The following is an 18,941-nucleotide window of genomic DNA, read 5'->3' as shown; positions in this document are numbered from 1 at the left end:
AAAGGCTAAGGAAACAATGGGGGAAAACTGATTTTCTGAATGTGATTCCAACTGAGAAGGAATGATTGTCAAAGTACAAATAATGGAAAGTTTGAGATAAAAGTTGAACACAGACGGACAGTCAAATCAGATTTTGCAAGAATGATTTTTAAGTGTACAAAATGAGGGGAAGCTAGGTGGTGCAGTGGATAGAGCACCGGCCCTGGAGTCAGGAGTACCTGAGTTCAAATCCAGCCTTAGATACTTATTACCTAACTGTGTGGCCTTGGGCAGGTCACTTAACCCCATTACCTTGCCAAAAAAAAAAACCTAAAAAAAGAGTACAAAAATAAGTGGGATCCACTGTTTTAAAATTTCAAAGAAGTTGGACAAAAAATAAATGCATTTATTAATTAGTTATTGGGTATCAGGTCCTGGGCCAAATACTAGGGATAAACAAAGACAACTCCTGTCCTCAAGGAACTTCCATTTTTAAAAGGGACAATGGCAGGGAAAGAAATGAGAGTTAAGAATGTTGCTCAGAGATGATGAGTGGAGTTACAGAGGAGTTGGTTGACATTAACCTTCTAGGAATTCATTGTAATGATTGATTATCTGGAGGAGGGTATGATCTGGAGCAAGGGGTTGTGGGAGGAAGGCATACCCGAGGTGGAATTGGGTCAGATTAGTTCTGAACAATTCTCAACAATCAAAGCCTCAAGGAGTCACTGTTATCTAGAAGTGATAGCTAGTTAAGAGCAGGCTACTCAAATCCTTTCCAACTTTGAGCCTAGCTTGTGACCAGATGGCAAGACTGAGATCCCATTCTCTGAGGCATTCCTCATTGTTTCCTTAGCCTTTAAATTTTTTTTTAATTTAAGGCAATGGGGTTAAGTGACTTGCCCAAGGTCACACAGCTAGGCAATTATGAAGTATCTGAGGCTGGATTGAACTCAGGTCCTCCTGACTCCAGGACCAGTGCTCTGTCCACTATGCCACCTAGCTGCCCCTTTCCTTGGCCTTTTAAAGAATTAAAAATATCACTAAATTAAGTAGAAATCACAGGAACTGTTCTGCATTTGGAAGAGATCTGAGAGCACCAGCAAATGTCCACCTGTTTTTGGCTTCCATTGCTCCTAACTAATACCTCCATGCCAGATTTGTGCTCACTTACTGAACTCTATTTCCTCCTTCTGGTTTAGTGGTCTATAGGATACTCTTTTTTTTTAAAAAAAAATATTTAAAGCAATGGGGTTAAGAGTGACTTGGCTTAGGTCACTCAGCTAGGAAGTTATTAAGTGTCTCAGGTCCTCCTGACTACAGGGTCAGGGCTCTCTCCACTCTGCCACCCTGATAGCATACTCTTTTTTAAAATTTTTAAAATTGTTTTTAGATTGCATACTCTTGTGAGAATGTTTCTTATGATCCTTCCTCTACTATTCTTTACTTAAATGCTCTCTGCCATGTTACCTCCTAGACTAAAATATAGCCCAAAGACTATCTGTAATGAATCACCTAGGTGTCTCAATATCGGAAGTTCCTAAGTCACCTCCTGCCTCAAACACTAGCTGCATGACACTGGTTAAGTCGCTTCATTTCTTTCAACCACAAATTCCTCATCTGCAAAACGGGAATCAAAATGATAGCTGCCATTTCACAGAGTTGAGAAGATGAAATGGGGTAAGAAGGTACTGCAAAGACCTCCAAGTATTACCTAGATGATAGTTATGACAGTATGAATACATTATCATAATCTTTTGTTGCTGTTGTTCCTGCTTCCTCTTATTCTACCCAACAGATTGCTGTAAGATGTCTATAGGCTCATGTAGCCAACTTGAGAGTCACCACCACTTCCCCCAACCCCATCCTCCCATCCCCATGGCCTCTCTCGAGCAAGTTTGGTTTTGTCATCAGGACAGAATGAGTTAGAAATATCCAAGAGAAGCAATTAATTTTGTCCACTTTCAGAAAGTCTATTTCTTTCCATCATGTCTTGGAGGAACAATGGAACAGACAATGACCTCTGACATCTGCTCTGATTTGGAGCTCGTGATACAGGATTCACCAGTATATGATTCTGTTGCCCTATTTATCTTAGAATGAGAGAATCTCCGAAGCCCTCCCTCTGACAAATATGCCTTCTCCAGCTTCCCAAGAGGCAGAGCCATTCAAATGGGGATTGGACTGCTTCAGGAAGTATTCCTGGAAGTCATTAGGCCAAGGCTGGATGAACAGGGGCAGACAGGTATAGATAGGTTGGACAGGACAGCCTCTAAGATTCTTCCCAGCTCTGAGCTTCTATGGTTAATGAGACAGCTGATTACAAGAAAGGGAGAGTTAGAATGGGCCTCAGAGACCAGGCTTGATCAACATGACCCAGAAGATGCTTCCTACTCTTGGCTTCTGTGAGACATTTGCCAGTGAAAAGTGGACCACCCTGGTCTTAGGAGGTGAAATGCTGCCCTTCCCCTCCTGAAATGATTTCTGTGTAACCACAATTTAATTCTACAAGGTCTAATTAGACAAGGCTTTCCTTGTTCACCACAGACTCGCTTTCCACATCCCTTCTCCAGATTCCACTGGGGATGGATTCTGGGTCACATCCTATCATTGTTCTGATCCTGTCCTAGGCTGGGACACAGGTCACTGATCTGAGACAGGGTCACCAAGATGGACTGTCATATTCCCTGAGAGTTAATGCCTCTGGGAGGTCAAGCTGTTGTCTTACTGAGCTTACCTCCAAATTCCCGACCCTTCACCCTGAGTTCACAGCTGGCTGGCCCTTCTGCTGGCTGACATATAGCAGAATCATTCCTCCAGAGCAGCATATGAAAGTAATTAGCAGAGAGGGAAAGGTTTTTTCCCTGCTTTAGACTTCCCCTCCTTTCCTGGAGACTGAGCAGGGAGAGTGCAATGTAAGGTACAAGGTCCCCTGTCCCTCCCTCGTCCGATTCAGGGTGATCTGACAAGCATGGGTGGCGGTCAGTGCCAGCTTTGTGCCAGTATGTGTATGAAGGACTAGGCATGCAAAAGCAAGGGAAAACCAGGACTGTCCTCCCAGAGCTTACATTCCACTGAGGAAGGGAACACAACCTATAGTGTGAGGAGGAAGAGAGAAAGTGGTTAGTACAATCAATACACATTGATAAGGCACCTGTTGTATAACAGGAAGTGGGATTAGAAAGAAAAAGCAAATACAATTGCTGTCCTCATGGGGCTTCCATTCCAATGGGGAAGACAACATGAAAACACATATGTACATTCAAGTTAAATATAAAATAGATGGGGCAATGTCTTAGAGGAAACGGCACCAATGGTTGGAGGACTCAGGGCTTTCCCCAAGGGATTGATTTCCAAGTTGAACTTAGAGATTCCAAGAAGTACATTTTCCAAAGGGAGGCAGCCTTGGGCAAAGGCATAAAGAAGGAGATGTGTGAAGGAGTAATGTGGAACATCACCAATGAGCAGTTTAGATGCCAAGCTGAGAAGTTGTTATTTAATCCCAGAAACAATATGGAGCCATTGCAGATTCTTCTGCTGGGAAGCTCCATGATGATGCCCATGCTTTGGGAGGGTTATCATGGCAGCTATATGGATGAAGAAGAAGGGGGAGGGACTGATGATAGGGTGGGAGTTGGAGGGTCCTTAGAGGGGATGAGAATTGAACTAGTTGGAGAAGAAAGTGCAGGAGGTCGTAGTAGAGGAACCTGAAAATCTAATTTAGGGACCAGCCAGGATTGTTTGTCCTTTGTATTGGTCAGAAACCCTTAGAGGCTCAGAAGTTTGATTTCTTCCCATTTCTATTTGATTCCAACCTATATTTAGTCACCAGGATAGACTAGGAATCCCAGCAGTTAAGATTTATAGATTTTCTCACTAACCTTTTGGTCAGAAGTACCACTTGGCAAGTGGGCTCAGAAAATGAATCCCTACTAGGAAAACCAGGGCAAGTAAAACAGTATGATGGAAAAGGAATACATTATTCTCTCTCTCTCTCTCTCTCTCTCTCTCTCTCTATATATATATATATATATATATATATATATATATATATATATATATATATATATATATATATATATTCTATCAGTGATATATATGATTGGAGCAGAAATTGAAAAGTCATTAATTTCACGTATACATAAAGAGGATCCTGTATTGTGAAAGATCAGCATTGTTAGCTGAAGCTAGAAAGCATCTTGCAAAAACACTGACCAGTTAGAATTCTTTTATACAAAAGCATCAGCAGATTTATAGCAAGGAGCAATTGTCCTTGCTATAAACATAGAATTAAGTATATGGATGGGTATTCAAACACGTGCTTAAAGATAGGCAATAATGATTAACAAAAGGCAGAAGAACTTGGTTCAAATAGCCAATCAGAGTTGGAAACTAGAGTGTCAAAAGGATTCTGGTTCATCCCTGTTATTGTAATATGCTTTGCAAATTTGAAAGGGGTAAATGAACGTCCTTTCAGGTTTTTCTGATGTTATTGCTGATTTCTGTTCCATCTTGATTATTCAGGGACTGGTTTTCAAGTTTCTTTGATTCTATGCCACCTTTTCCACTATAATTTAACTATTTTCATCTACACTGGAGGAAGTATAAGGAGAAAGAAAAAGAGTTGAAATTCAGGCCAGACCATCTTTTAGAAATTTACAGTGAAAGATTTCCAGAAGGGGGAGGATGATGCGGTTTATCTGTGAATTCCAATCATCCATGCCATCCATGCTTGCCAAGAATAATTGTGCACTGGCTCCGGATAGGTTACAAGCACATGGAGTCCAAAGCATTGGAAAAAGGGTGGTTAGCATAGCATGTGGTCCCTGCTGACTGCTCCTGGGTTCTGTCTATGGTTCTCAACCAATGTTCCCCCAAACTGTGACTCATTGGTTCTTCAACTACTCAATGGATGGTTAGTGTTTGCAACCCCATCTTCTAATGTCTTCATATGTTGATTTTTCCTTTCTTTGCAGATTGGTCAGGAGAAAGGAAACTGCTCTTTTCAAAGGAATCCAACCCCATGCATTATTCCTAAAGAACAGGAAAATATTTTTCACACAATATTTGCATTTTTCACCAAGTCTGGACGAAAAGTACTGGTAAGATGTGGGGGCTCATTTGTGTGAGTGGACTTTCCTTCTGGGGAAAAGACCTATCTTCTGCATGAGGATGTAGGGGTGTTATCCCCAAATCAACCTTGGTGGTAATTAGATTACAAGGATTTAAGGATTATGGATAAATTATATTTTTTATCAGTATAAACCACAAATCAAAGCAAGCATTCCATTTAGATTCAGGAGATCTCATGGCTCTGGGGAGGCAATGATCCTTTCAATACATCAGATAGAAATAAGGAATGCTTTTAATGACAAATTTCCAATCTTAATCAAAATTGGACATAAATATTGGTGATTGACTAGAAAAGAGTTCCCAAAGTCACTTTTCCCTTTTTTCCCCTGATATTTCTTTTTTCTCTGGAAAATTGCTTACTTTCTTTTAAAACAATTCCTTGATTTTTATTGATATTTTTACCTTGCCCAAACTTTCCTTGTTATATTTACTCATTTCCCAATCCACACCAAAATCCAAGTATATTCCCTACTTTTATTCATTCCATAGTCAAAAAGTTAAAATGTCTCCATCCCCAGTTCTATCAGGCAAAAAGGACTCTTGTTTCCATGGTACCATTGATCAGTCCATAGTTTCACATTATTCCACAAAATCTTAAAACTATTGATACTGGATAATGTCATTCTAATTGAGAAATTTTATCCGGATGAAGCATCAGAAGTGAGGCTGGGTGAAAATTTGGTTTTGGCCCCAGCTACAAATCCCACTGGATCATGTCTTTCTTCTCATTCCCAGAATTCATATTGTTTCCTCTACAGAAGTTATGCTTTGGAATCCAAAGCTTTTTTGCCAGCTATTCACTTTGTTTCCTTGGGTAAAAAATACGTAACTTCTTAGCCTCATTACTTTTGTAGGTTGGAAATGGGCCTCATGGATTTAAATTGTCTGGCAAGGAGTTGTGATGATAAAAGAGGTAGATAGACTCTGAGTACAAAACTAATAAGCAGAAAGAAATTATACATAAATGTAAATTATGAGCCTTTTAAGAATGTATGAAAGGTTGAGTTGGGGAAAACCAGTGAGCCTATTCCTCACAAATGCCCAAGTTCTTCCCTGACAATACAATACGGTGGATAGATTGCTGACCAGGAGAGTCTTGCAACTACCCCTAAAAGGCTTTGGGACCTTGGGGGTTTCACTTAACCCCCTTGGTCTCAGATACTTCATCTGTATAGCAAAAGTTTGGTTGAGATGATTGGTTATCAAACTGTGTTTTGCTAAGTTTGAATTAGGTTTTCAAATCTACCCAAAGTCAAAGATTGTATTGGAATATCAGTCAAAATATGATGCTTCCAAACTGAACAGAGCAATTCATATACAGTGTTTTCAGGGTAAAGCACAGCAAGGCCACCCCCCCCCCCCATTCTGAACCCTAGGGTTCTCAAGACCTATCCTGCCATTGTATTTTTCTTAGTTGTCATATCACATGGTTGATTCATAATAACTTTATAGTCTAAAGGTGTGTGACATAGTGATGTCATGGATGGTCGATACCCCAAGGCATCCTTAGGTAACAAAGACCGGAGACCAAGGTCTTAACTGATACATACTGACTCTGTGATCCTGGACAAGTGAACTCCTAGTAAACTATTCAAGGCCTTTAAGTTGCAACCCAAGTACCAATCTGTCTTCCTAGAAGTAGTTGCTTGATCCAAGAATTCTCCCCATCAATGAAATCATAGGACAAGACCAAAAACAAAACAAAAAACCCTAAACCAAAACAACAACAAAAAAAACTAACCCAAGGTATTTTGCTTTATATTTTTTGTATGCTGCTTTGCCAAATCTCCCCAGGCTATACTTTCACATTTGACTTTTTGAGCCCAAACATGGGACTTGACAATTCTCCCTATAAAATTTCATCTTATTGTATTCAGCCAATGATTTCAGCCTATTGTGATCTTTTTGGATTCTGACTCAAAAGTATTAATAACCGAGACTGTGATAATGGACTCATTTCCAAGAATCTTATTAAAATCCAACATGGACGGACTCAACCCCCAAAACCTGCTAGCTAAGCAAGACCTGCCATAGATGCTATCCTGATAGAACTTTGGGGAAAGTCATTTTCTTACCTTATGGAGACACCAGTGGATGAGTGAGGATTAAAGCTGACATTTCCATAGTGATTATGGAGATAAAGCCATTGTATTCAAGATAGTATAAGTGTTGTTAATCTCATTTTTCAGGGGAAGGAACTGAGGCTGAGTGAGATGAAGTGATTTGTCCTGGATCCATAGCTAGCAATCCTTCCTACCTCCAAGCCTGTTATCATCCCATCCATGATTTCTCTTTAACCCAAGCCAATTAAAGCAAATATCCCCTTCTCTCCCTATTCCCTGGTGACAACCTTCTCTCTTTTCCTCTCAGGACTGTCAAAGAGCTGGCACCCCCTGCCTAAACATTCAGTGTAACCTGAGCTCGCTGGCCAAAGAAGAGAGCCGTACCATTGACCTTTACATGCTCCTCAACACTGAGATATTGAAGAAGGTGAGGAATCCAGCCCTGAACCCTCGAAGTTCACTGAACCACTTTCCCCATTAGGTTTGGCTTCCAGATCAATCTGTATTAAGCACTGTCCTAGGTGCTAAGAAAACAAAGAAAAATTAAGTGGTCCCTGTCCAATCTTTGCTATTACTCCTCTGAAGATTCTGGTCTTGGTAAGGCCAACAGGGAAGTTAAGGATAAAGTTTGGGTAGTCTGATGACAATGCCATCATGGCCCTTTGGCCCAACATTTCCAGACTTAATGCACATCCTTTTCCTACTGTGTCAGCCAAATTGATCTACTGGCTCTTCCCTTATATACAATATCACATCTCATACTCACATTGTCCTCTATATTTCTTGGAATACACATTCTGCTTACTCCCTTTAGACACCCTAGCTTCCTTCAGGCTTCAAGTGTCATGTGCAAATTGTGAGGGCCCTAAATCCTGAAATTATTACCTATTTACTTATTTGTAGATGTGCCCTTTACCTCACTAGATTAAACTCCTAAAATTCAGGAACAGTTGTGATTTTTTTCTTAGCATAGTCGTTGGTGAATAGAATATTTTTGTTTTTTAAACCTAAAGCTGCTTTAACAATGTCTATTTAATTTCCTTTTCTTTTTCATCTATAACTTCTTCCCCACTGTCTTCTTTCTCTGTCCTCTGAGAAAGCAAGAAAAAACAAACCTCCTTACAAATGTGCACCATTAAGTCAAGTACATTTCTTTATTAGCTATGTACAAAATGAATATACTGAAATAGATTCTATTTCTATCTGGAGGTAAGTAGCATGTTCATCATTAGATGAATTTTAGAATTGTGATTGGTCATTGTGTTAATCAGAATTCCCAATTCTTTCAAAGTTGGGGTTTTTTGGTATATTACTGTTACAGGATAAATTGTTCTCTTGGTTCTGTTCACTTCACTTTGCATCAGTTTATAAAAATTTGTTCAGGTTTTTCTGAAACCATCCCTCCATCATTTCTTATGGCTCAATAGTATTCCATCAAAATCATATGCCATAACTTGTTCAGCCATAACCCAGTTGATGAGCATTCCTTCAAGTTTTCACTTCTCTGCCACCACAAAAAGGTGGCTGTCATAAATATCTTTGTATGTATGAGTCCTTTCCTTTTTTTATCTTTTTGGGGTCTAGACCTAGTAGTAGTATTGCTGGGTTAAAAATATGTACAGTTTAATAGCTTTTGGAGTATTAATCCAAATTGCTTTCCAGAATGGTTTGACTAGTTCACAGGTCCACCAAGGGTTCATTAAAGTATTTTCCCACAGGCCCCCCTCCCATTTCATCTTTTTTATTTTCCTTTTTATGTCTTCTTTGGGGTCTAAGGTAACATTTCAGATTTATTTATTTTTTTAGAGACTTAGAATTTTTTTTAATATGTATGAATAGTTTGGGTTTCTTTTTCTGAATACTGCCTATTCATATGTGTTACCTATTTATCATTTGGAGAATGACTTTTATTCTTATGATTTTTGAATCAATTCCCTATATCACTTTCAAAAATTTATTTTTCCCTCTTGAAATGCTATTAGATTAGATTAGAAATGAGATTCTCCTCCCAGAAAAAGATTTTCTCTTAATTTCCTTCTTTTCTATATTTAGTTGCATTTGTTTTTTTGTACAAAAACATTAAAATTTTATGTAATCATAATTGTTCATTTTTCCTCCTGTGAACTTTTCTACCTTTTATTTGATCAGAAATTCTTCTCTTAGCCATAGACCAGACAGGAAGTTTCTTCTGAGGGCCTCTAATTTGTAAATGTTGATATATTTTATGTCTAAATCATATAGCTACCTAACCTGTTCTACCAATCAGCAATTTCTTATCTTGTATCAAATGACTTTAATTACTTTTTTTTAAGTTTCAGATCTGGTACTCTCCTGTCCCCTTTTTTCTCACTTTTAAAAATTAATTTCCTTGAAATTCTTAGCCTTCAGATGAATTTTATCGTTATTTTTCCTAGTTCTCTAAATTAGCCCTTTGGTAGTTTAATTAGTATGCTACTGAGTAGGTATATTAATTTAAGTAATATTATCATTTTTTCTTCTATTGACTCTATTTTCTACTGTCTGTAGTTATTTCAAAAGGAATTTCTCCTGTTACTTCTGGTTAGATTTGTAGATGATTAATGTTGGTTTATTGTATAGTCTACAACTTCGTTATTGTAGCTAAATGTTTCAGTTAGTCTTGTAGTTGATTCTCTGGAGTTGTCTAAATAAATCATCATATTAACTCCAAAAAGATTAATTTTTTTTTCCTTCTTGCCTAAGCTCAAAGCTTCAATTTCTGTGAAAACACAACCAGGTTATAATTTTTCATATAGCAATGAATGTACTAGTGGTTATGTTTACATGACCAGCTGCAGGAACATTCCCATTTTGATTCAGGAAGAAACTCATTTGGATAAACATTATGATGGTGAATTTAATGGTTGTGTATGAAAGCCTTTGGTGATTTGAGCATAGAAAAACTGAGGAAGATAGAAAATGGTTAGAGTGAGGGTCAGACAGTGGAAGAGATGGTTCAAGTTAGAAATGCAGATGGTACTTTGGAAGCCTGCCTTGGAGATAGGACCTTCACCTTGCCTGGCCCCCAGTTAACTGCCGTGTCACTTACTAAGGACAGTCTGTCTCATTAGATAGTATTATGTCAGGCAACCCTGCATATGGGGACAGAAGAACAAGGAGGGGGAGCTATGTGCTCAGGTGGAATAGCAGTGGGGATTTTGGAGCAGCAGATGGGTCCTGTGATTGTTGTTCTATGTTGAGCTAAAAGGGATCATCTAATCCAATTGTCTCTTTTCACAGATGAGTTAATTGAGACCTAGAAAGATTAAATGACTAGCTAAAGGTCACATGGATAGCAAGGCTGCCAGGGAATAATTCCCTGGCTTCTCTCTCTCTCTCTCTCTCTCTCTCTCTCTCTCTCTCTCTCTCTCTCTCTCTCTCTCTCTCTTTGTTCTTCCTCTTCCTCTTCTATTTCTTCTCCTTTTTCTCCTCCTTCATCATCATCATCATCTTCTCCTTCTCCTTCTCCTCCTACTCTCCTTCCTCTTCCTTCTTATTCCTCCTCCTTCTTTCTTCTCTTCTCCTTCAGCTCCTTTTCTTCTTTGTCACTCTGTCTCTTTCTTCTTCTTTCTTTCTTCTTTTCTTCTTCTTCCTTTTCCTCTTTCTTTTTTCTTCTTCTTCTTCATCATCATCTCCTCCTCCTTCACTTCTTCTTGCTCTTTCTCCTTCTTTCTCCTCTTCTTCTCCTCCTTCAGCTCCTTTTCTTCTTTGTCATTGTCTCTTTCTTTCTTTCTTCTTTTCTTCTTTCTTTTTATATTCTCCTCCTCCTCCTCCTTTTTTCCTCCTCCTCCTTCTTCTCTTTCTCCTTCTTCTTTTCCCCTCCTTCTCTCCTCTCTCTTTTTCCTGTCTGTCTGTCACACACACACACACACACACACACACACACACACACACACACAAACACGCAAACACCCTCAGGTCACTCTTCCTTCTACCAGCCAGGTTCTCTTTGAATCCACTTTTGCAGTTGTTTTGACTTGAGTTGGAAGATGGGTTCATTTTTGTTTCCTTTTGTGGTTGAGATAAGCAGTTGGACCATGTGCTTCAAACTTAGTGAAGGAGAGTTCCACATGGGGAACTGCAGCTGTCCCCAGGACCAGGATGTGCCTTGGAATTGTCCTGGGGGGCTCTGATTTTTCTGGGTTTTCTCTTGCTATAGTTAACAGTAAAATAGTAAGAGTCCAGATTGTATTTTCAGGTGTTCCCTGTTTTACAGGTGAGATGTGGGGGACCCTGTGGAGGCCTAAGGGGCTACATATAAAATAAAGATTAAGCCTGGAGCTGGTGAATGAGGAGGCAGGCAGAGAGTGGTGGCCATATTGTCTATCAGACTTGCCTTGGACTGAGCTTCTCAGAGGAAATTCCAGTAGGAGATCTGTCTTAGCCTATCCACCCTCCCCCTCAAGCTACTAGTGACCCTGCCCTCCTCTTGTTACCTCACATTTGTTTTCATAGATTTAGAAATGAAAGTCTGAAGCCATTATTTTACAGATGAAGAAAACAAGGCACAGAGCAGCTAAGAAACTTGTCTAGGAACACACAGCTAGTAAGTGTCTGAGACAGGATTTGAACCAGTCTTCCTGCTTCCAAGTCCAGTGCTCTAATCACCCAACTAGTAAGCCTGTGCTTTGTATGTCCTTCTATACACATGGAGAGAGAGCTTGGATCTAGGTCATTTCACTGAGATAGGAGGCCACTCCTTCTACCAAGGTAAGTTAGAATCTTATCTATATCTTCTAGCCAGAGAGCCCTTTGATGTTAAGTGACTTACCTAGCAAGTTTGTCTGAGGTAGGCCTTGAATACAGATCAATTTTTCGTTTTTAACATTTTTTTCAATTAAGAAACATTTGTTCCCCCCCCATAACCTCTCCTCAAATGGAAAAAGGAAAAAAAGAAAAAGAGAAGTTGGGACTTCCAAACTCTGAGGGCAGCTTCCAATTAATTTTGTCATCTTGTCTGTCCATCCAGACACAGCTAGGTCTTGTGTAGTATGTTTACATATGTGTGGGGATACATATATGTGCATATTACAGAGATATGTGTGCTGACCATTATATTCAAATAGAGATGAGCATTTCTTTAGTATAATAACCAAACGTGTGGACATTTCGGTGAGGTGCACGCAGTCATCTCGAGGGGGTTTTGCACTGTTCTGCTTCTGTTTACCCCAAGTCCTTTAGCCAGAGGTTGGTATTTAATAAATGTGGTCCCTTCCAGTTCTGGCTCAATGATCCTGTAATGACTGATGAAGTCTCAAAGGGGTCGAATGGGAGAGAATGTCTGAATTGGATGTCCAGCAGGTGCCAGGGCAAGTGTGGCCCTGGGCCTCTGGAGCCATCAGATCTTTGCCAGGCTTCAGGCAAGACACCCAAGGGTCACAGAAAAGAGAAGCCTTTCCAAGTGAGATTGAGTCTCCTACATATCAGATCCAGGATCCTACAAAGGGTTGAAAGAAGGATTTTGGTTTGACTTCCCATTGGGTTAATCTGCTACCTGTGTGACGCAGGACAAGTAACTTAACTTCTCCATATTGTCATCTGGCCAATGGGTAGGCACCTTTCAGCTCTAAGCCTAGGATCCTAAGGGAAGATTTCAGTCATGTATTTCTGAGAAACTTCTAGGTCTTTTGGGGAATAAGTGGTGTGTGTGTATGTGTGTGTGTGTGTGTGTAACTCTTGTGAATTCTCCGTCTTTCCCACTCATCTCCTTCTCTCTACTCATAAGGCCATAGCCCTAGACCCTTATCATTTTTCACCTGGATTATTCCTGATTGGATCCCAACTTCAGCCTTTCCCTTCTCCAATACATTCTCCTCACAACTACCAAAATTGCCCTGCTAAGGCACTGGTCTGGCATGTAGAATTTGAGCTCCATTTGGGGAGGGACTGTCTCTCTCTTCTGTATTTGTATTTCTAGGGCCCAATACTATGACAGTAGATACTTAACAAGCATTTCTTCATCAATTGATATATTCTCCCACTCAGGAAACTTCAATGGCTCCCTATTTCTTCTAGGATAATGTACAAAGTCACTTTCTGATTCTACTAATTTCACATTACTCCTTTTGGAGTACCAAGTGGACCAAGATGGTCCACTTAAGTGCCCCAAACAAGGTCCTCTCTCTCCCTTTCTGAGCCTTCTTATAAATACAGGTGCCGAGACCCTTGCTTTGGGGACTTCCAAATTTCTGGGTTCCATGTCAACTATACCCTTACTCTTCTTCCACACATTAACGCACACACTCTATTGTCTTACATAAAATCAGGCCCCTTCATTGCTCCAATTCCATTCTGCACATTGTCACAAACCATCTCCATCCCAGGCATCAAAGGAATGATTGCTCAAGGGAATAATTAGCAATTTCAGGCAGCTGTGCCAATACACCATCTTCCCTGTGCAGCTGTCTGCCTCCCCTCCCCCAACCCAGGATTCTCAACCTTTTCATTGTGTACCTAGCGGGATCCAGATATCTGGTGAATCAGGACATAAGGTGATTTGGGGCTTTGATGGATGAAATTCCATTTGCTCAGCATCTACTATTAGCTGGAAGAGGGTTTTTTTGGAAGTTTTAAAACTTTAGCTTGAGGAGAAGGAATGGTTAGGGTATGTCTTAGGTGGAGAAACCAAGAAGGAGCATTACTGGTCAGAACCTTACCTAGTCCTTGGACCAACAATCTGATATTTTATTTCTTTCAATAATTTATGTTCATTGTTGACCCATCATCTTCTATGTGGCCTTTCCTTATCACATGGCCTTTCTGTTATTGTTCAGTTATGTTTGATGCTTCACACTCTCATGGACTGCAACATTCTAGACCCTTTGATTCTCCCTCTCTCAAAGTCTGTCATAGTCCATGTTCCTCGTTTCCATGACACTATCTCTTTCATCCTCTGCCATGCCTTTCTCCTTTTGCTTTCAATCTTTCCCAACAAAGGGGTCTTTTCCAAAAAATTCCATCTTCTTATAATGCAACCAAAGTATTTTAGCTTCAGCTGCAGCATTTGAGTTTCCAGTGAATAGTCTGAATTAATTTCTTAAAAGTATCAATTGATTTGATTTTCTTCCTTAAGTTCAAAGTCTTCTCTAGGGGCAGCTAGGTGGTGCAGTGGATAGAGCACTGGCCTTGGAATCAGGAAGTACCTGAGTTCAAATCTGGCCTCAGACATTTAGTAATTATCTAGCTGTGTGGCCTTGGGCAAGTCGCTTAACCCCATTGCCTTGCAAAAACCAAAAAAACCCTTCTCTAGCCAGAATTCAAGTGTCCATTCTATGGATCTTAACTTTCCAACTCTCACAGCCATACATCGCTACTAGAAAAACCACAGCTTTTGCTATAAAAGTTCTTTGTTGGCAAGGTGAGCTCTTTTTTTTTTTAAGTCTGCTGTCCAGATTTGCATAGCGTTCCTTCTAAGGAGCAAGTATCTTTTTATTCCACAGCTACAATCGCTATCTACAATGATCTTTGAGCCCAAGAATATAAAATCTGACACTGCTTCTACTTCTTCTCCCTTTGTCTGCCAGGAAACGATGGGACCAGTTGCCAAGCTCTTAGTTTTGTTTGGTTTTTGATGTTAATTTAGTGGTCTGTATATTTAATATGAGTCAGCCAAGAGCTCATCTAGTCTGATTCTTCATTAATAGAAACACTATATTCAGAACAGGGAGAAGGGGGGAAAGTTACAGTCTAGTGAACTCTGGCGTGGTGAGGTCCCGTCTTCTGGGGATCACATCTTAAGGAGCGTTTTAACAAGCTCAAAGATGTCTAGAAGAGAATGACTGCAGTGGTAGGTATGCCAAGAACCATTCCTCAAAAGGAAGAGGGTGGTGCGGAGAAAAGCTCAGGAGGGACAAGAAGATCCATCTTCCGATATTTGAAGAACTGTCATTTGATAGATGAACTATGCTCCTCTAGGCCCCAAAAAGGAGAAAGGAACCTTGCCCTATGTTCTAGGATATGCTCCCACACAGGTCCTAGCCATTAGAACTTTCCCCCAATTCTGTGAGGCCGCCTCTAGAACTGGTCTGTTCCTGGTGTCTTCAAGGCAAGAGGAGATAGTAGATCAGCCTGGGATAGGGGTGGGGAGTGCTAGAAGAACCATTCCTGAAGTTGCCTTCTATGGAGTGATTCTCTTGTTACCAAGGCTACAAAAAGAAAGACAATTAATTTAGGAAAACCAAAGAGCACATCAATTGTTGATAAGACAGTGTATACAGTATTCCTCATCTGTAGTCCCATACCATAGTCCACAAAGAAGGCATGGAAGTTCATTTACTTATCTCTTCTCCATGTCTAAATTTGGATATTAAAATTCTTGTGCTCATTGTTCTTTCCATTTGCAGCATCTCTGGTATATGTCCTCCTTCTGTCCCCACCCTGGTACAGGCCCTCATTACCTCATGCCTAGGCTATTGCAGTCCCCGTTGATGGATTTGCCCACACTCCAGTCCATTCTCAGCTCAAGTTTTAAATTGATCTTTCTGAAGTTCAGGTCTTACATTGTGACTCTGCCAATCAGTAAACTCTTTTTTTTTTTTGCAAGGCAATGGGGTTAAGTGGCTTGCCCAAGGCCACACTGCTAGGGAATTATTAAGTGTCTGAGGCTGGGTTTGAACTCAAGTACTCCTGACTCCGGGACCAGAGCTCTATCCACTGTGCCACCTAGCTGCCCCCCAATCAGTAAACTCTTAATAGTTCTCTATCACCTCCAGTAGCAAATATAAAGTTTCTTTGTCATTCAAAGCCCTTCCTTACCTGGCCCTTTCCTACCTTTCCAGTCTTCTTATATATTATTCCCTCCATACATTTTATGATCCTGAAATTCCATTGTCCTTGCTGTTTCCATTTCCCAGTTCCAAGCATTTCTACTGGTTGTCCCTCATGCTTGGAGTCCCCTCCACCTTATCTCCACTGCTTGCCTTTTTCCAACTCTCAGCTAAAAATCATACTTTGATAAGAAGCTTTTCCCCATGTCCCCTTGATGTTTCCCTTCTTGCCTACTGTATCCTTTCTAGATTTAGTTTGTACAGAGTTCTTTGCATGGGACCTCCCCTATAAGTCATTAGACTGTGAGCTAGATGATCCCTGGAGGCTCTGTCTACTCTGCCATGATATGTATAGCTATTATTGGAGGGAAAAGATATCTTAACTTTCTCTGTTGTGGTTTTTTTTCCCTTATAGGACAGCTCATCAGTCATCCAATTTGTGACCCGAGTCAAAGTGAAAGTGGATGATACTCTCAGGGTGGTGGAAATACCTAATGGGAATCCAGAAGAGATCATGGTGAGCCAATCAATCTCTTCCTTTCTATCACTTGCTCAAATAGTTGTATCAGGAGTGGGTAGTAGTTCTGATGAACAGCTAAGTCAGGATATAACTTATTCAAGAAATGTCTGGTTACCATTGATCTCCAGCCTGGGGCCATCTTGACGTCACTCTGTGGTCACCTCTGTTCTCAAGGACATCTCAAAGCTGTACACACAGTGGAGGGAGCCAACTGCCCTTGCCAGGGTTTAGATTTCCACTGCAATGCTCAGAAATATGTTTATCCAACTTAGTCTGTTCTCTGAAACCAGGGCCCTGCTCCCAAACCACATTGCTCATGGATTAGAACTCATTGTTTTAATAACTTGAGGAGGTCACATCCGGGTAGCCAAGCACTGGATGTTTCTCTGAGGGGCCCTCCCCCCTGTTCTTTACTGTTCAGGTTTCGGGACTAAAAGATGACTGTGATGGTGTGTGGGTGTGAGAGAGTTTGAGAGGGAAGTCTGGTCTGGGGGGTCTCAATGATGATTAGTTCTCAGGGAAGGTCAAGGTCAGCCTTTGTTTGGTATCCACAGACTAAGAACCTTGGCAAAATTAGAAATCCCTTAAATAGATCATGGAATCATAGACACTGGCTGGAAGAAACAGTGGAAGCAATTCTTTCATCTTACAAATGAGGAAACTTGTGTCTCAGGAAGAATAAGTTACTTCCATAGGGTCAGACTGGATTGCAGGATGTAGAAGACAAAGCTACTCCCTGATGGTAATCTCTTTGGATCCACTAAACCCAAGGTCAAACTATCCCTTCTATAGCAAGGGTTTTCAAGCTTATACAAATGGAAATCCTATAAGCTTGACTTCCCCCTCACATGGCTGCAAGAAAAATCCTCTAAAACTGAAAGCAGTGCATAGATGGAAGTTATCATTGTGGCTATTATTATTGTATTTCAAACAATTTAAATGAATGGACCAAGGATCAATTTTCTTGAATGTTAATTGAATGGTATGGTTGGAAAAATGCTGAACTTAGAATCCTTAGATCTTAAATAGAATCCTATTTATGCAACTTTCTACTTGTATGACCTTGTACAGATTATCTGCCCTCCCTCAGCCTCAGTTCTTCATCAATTAAATGAAGGACTGAACTCATTGGCCTCTGAGGTCTCTTCCAGCCCTCAATTTGTGCTCTTTGGGGTGCTCTTGGGCAAGATAATTCATCTCTGTAGTTCTTAGTTTTCCCATCTGTAAAATGAGGATCTTGGACTTGGTGGACTAGAGTTCCTTCCAGTTTTAGCTCTAACATACTGTGATGCCAAGTAATGAAAAGATTTCAGAGAATCTATGGGAATGGACCTTCCTTTGGTGATTAGGACTAGCTATAGGATAGTTTACAATCCAAAGAAATCTGCTACCTATGAGTGGCATTTCATAGTGGAAGAAATAGGTCTTCTGATTTCTGCTGATAGAGTGAGATAACCCAGGATGGGCCAATTATCAGTATGGCCTTTTCTCTCAAACCTTCCACCTTCAATCATGCTGACCCCAGAACCCAAAGACTTTGGTTTCCTGGAAGGCACCCAGCGGGTCATGGTAGAATGGTGCTGGTTGGATCACTAGTCGGCATCATTTATAGTCGGAACTATGATGGTATCTGACTGTCTTCAAAATTTCATTCTTGATTAATGAAAATAAACTTGGCAAATGCTTTCACTATGCTCTGTCTTGTGCCATTCCAAGAATTTCACCTCTAGCGACACAATAACTACTGAGGTGACTCATTGATACAGGAGTAAGAGAAACCAATTCAAAGGCCAAGAGACTCTTGTGGCATCCAAACCATTACCAACAGTTCTGTTTCCTATCAAATCAAACCATGAGTGGTTCTGAAAAAGTAAAGTGAGAAAGATGCCTTGCCCAGCATACCCCTCATTAGAACAGAAATAATTGTGCAAGTCATGCCACCATTAATTTCATTGGCATGGTCTTCTTCAAACTCAAAAGAATGCTATTGAGGCCTTAGTGTCATGGAGGAATTGCTTGGGGAGCAGGGTCTTGTAGACCAGTAATATCAAATAGAAACAGCTCTCTGCTGCAGGATACAGCAGATTGACTTAGAAAACCCCAAACTGACAATATCTATGTTGTATTGTACTTTTATTTAATTTGTTAAGTATTTATCAATTACATTTTAATCTGCTCCTGGTCCACTGGGGAATGCTTGAGTTCAAGTCCCATTTCTGATATAAGTTGAGGGATTTAAACATTTCCTGTAACCTGTGCCTGGGACCTAGCAGGTGGTTTAGAGATACTTGCTGATTAATGAGAAGTTCCTGCAATTTAAGATAATTTCTATAGATGGAAATAGCATTTGTCAGATCTTTCCTTCATTAGAAATATAAATGACTGGTTTCAATTTAGCAGCATTGATTTTGGAGCTGCCTGCTCATGAGAGAATGTGTGGTGCAGTGGGATGGGAAGCAAGCT

The 18,941-nt window shown here is 40.3% G+C and overlaps 1 protein-coding gene across 1 annotated transcript in view; it reads left to right on the top strand.

The window, feature by feature from the left end:
- ITGA9 (integrin subunit alpha 9) overlaps positions 1 to 18,941 on the top strand; it is a 360,075-nt gene that overhangs the window by 311,890 nt on the left and 29,244 nt on the right. Inside the window, exons 25-27 of the mRNA XM_074199051.1 lie at positions 4,956 to 5,081; positions 7,483 to 7,602; positions 16,374 to 16,475. Coding sequence (XP_074055152.1) covers positions 4,956 to 5,081; positions 7,483 to 7,602; positions 16,374 to 16,475 — 348 coding nt within the window. The remainder of the gene's footprint in view (positions 1 to 4,955; positions 5,082 to 7,482; positions 7,603 to 16,373; positions 16,476 to 18,941) is intronic.

This window comes from Macrotis lagotis, chromosome 8 (assembly GCF_037893015.1).
Source record: "Macrotis lagotis isolate mMagLag1 chromosome 8, bilby.v1.9.chrom.fasta, whole genome shotgun sequence".
Taxonomy (NCBI): Eukaryota; Metazoa; Chordata; class Mammalia; order Peramelemorphia; family Peramelidae; genus Macrotis; species Macrotis lagotis.
The sequence above is the reverse complement of the archived record's forward strand: the minus strand, read 5'-3'. Positions and strand labels throughout refer to the sequence as shown.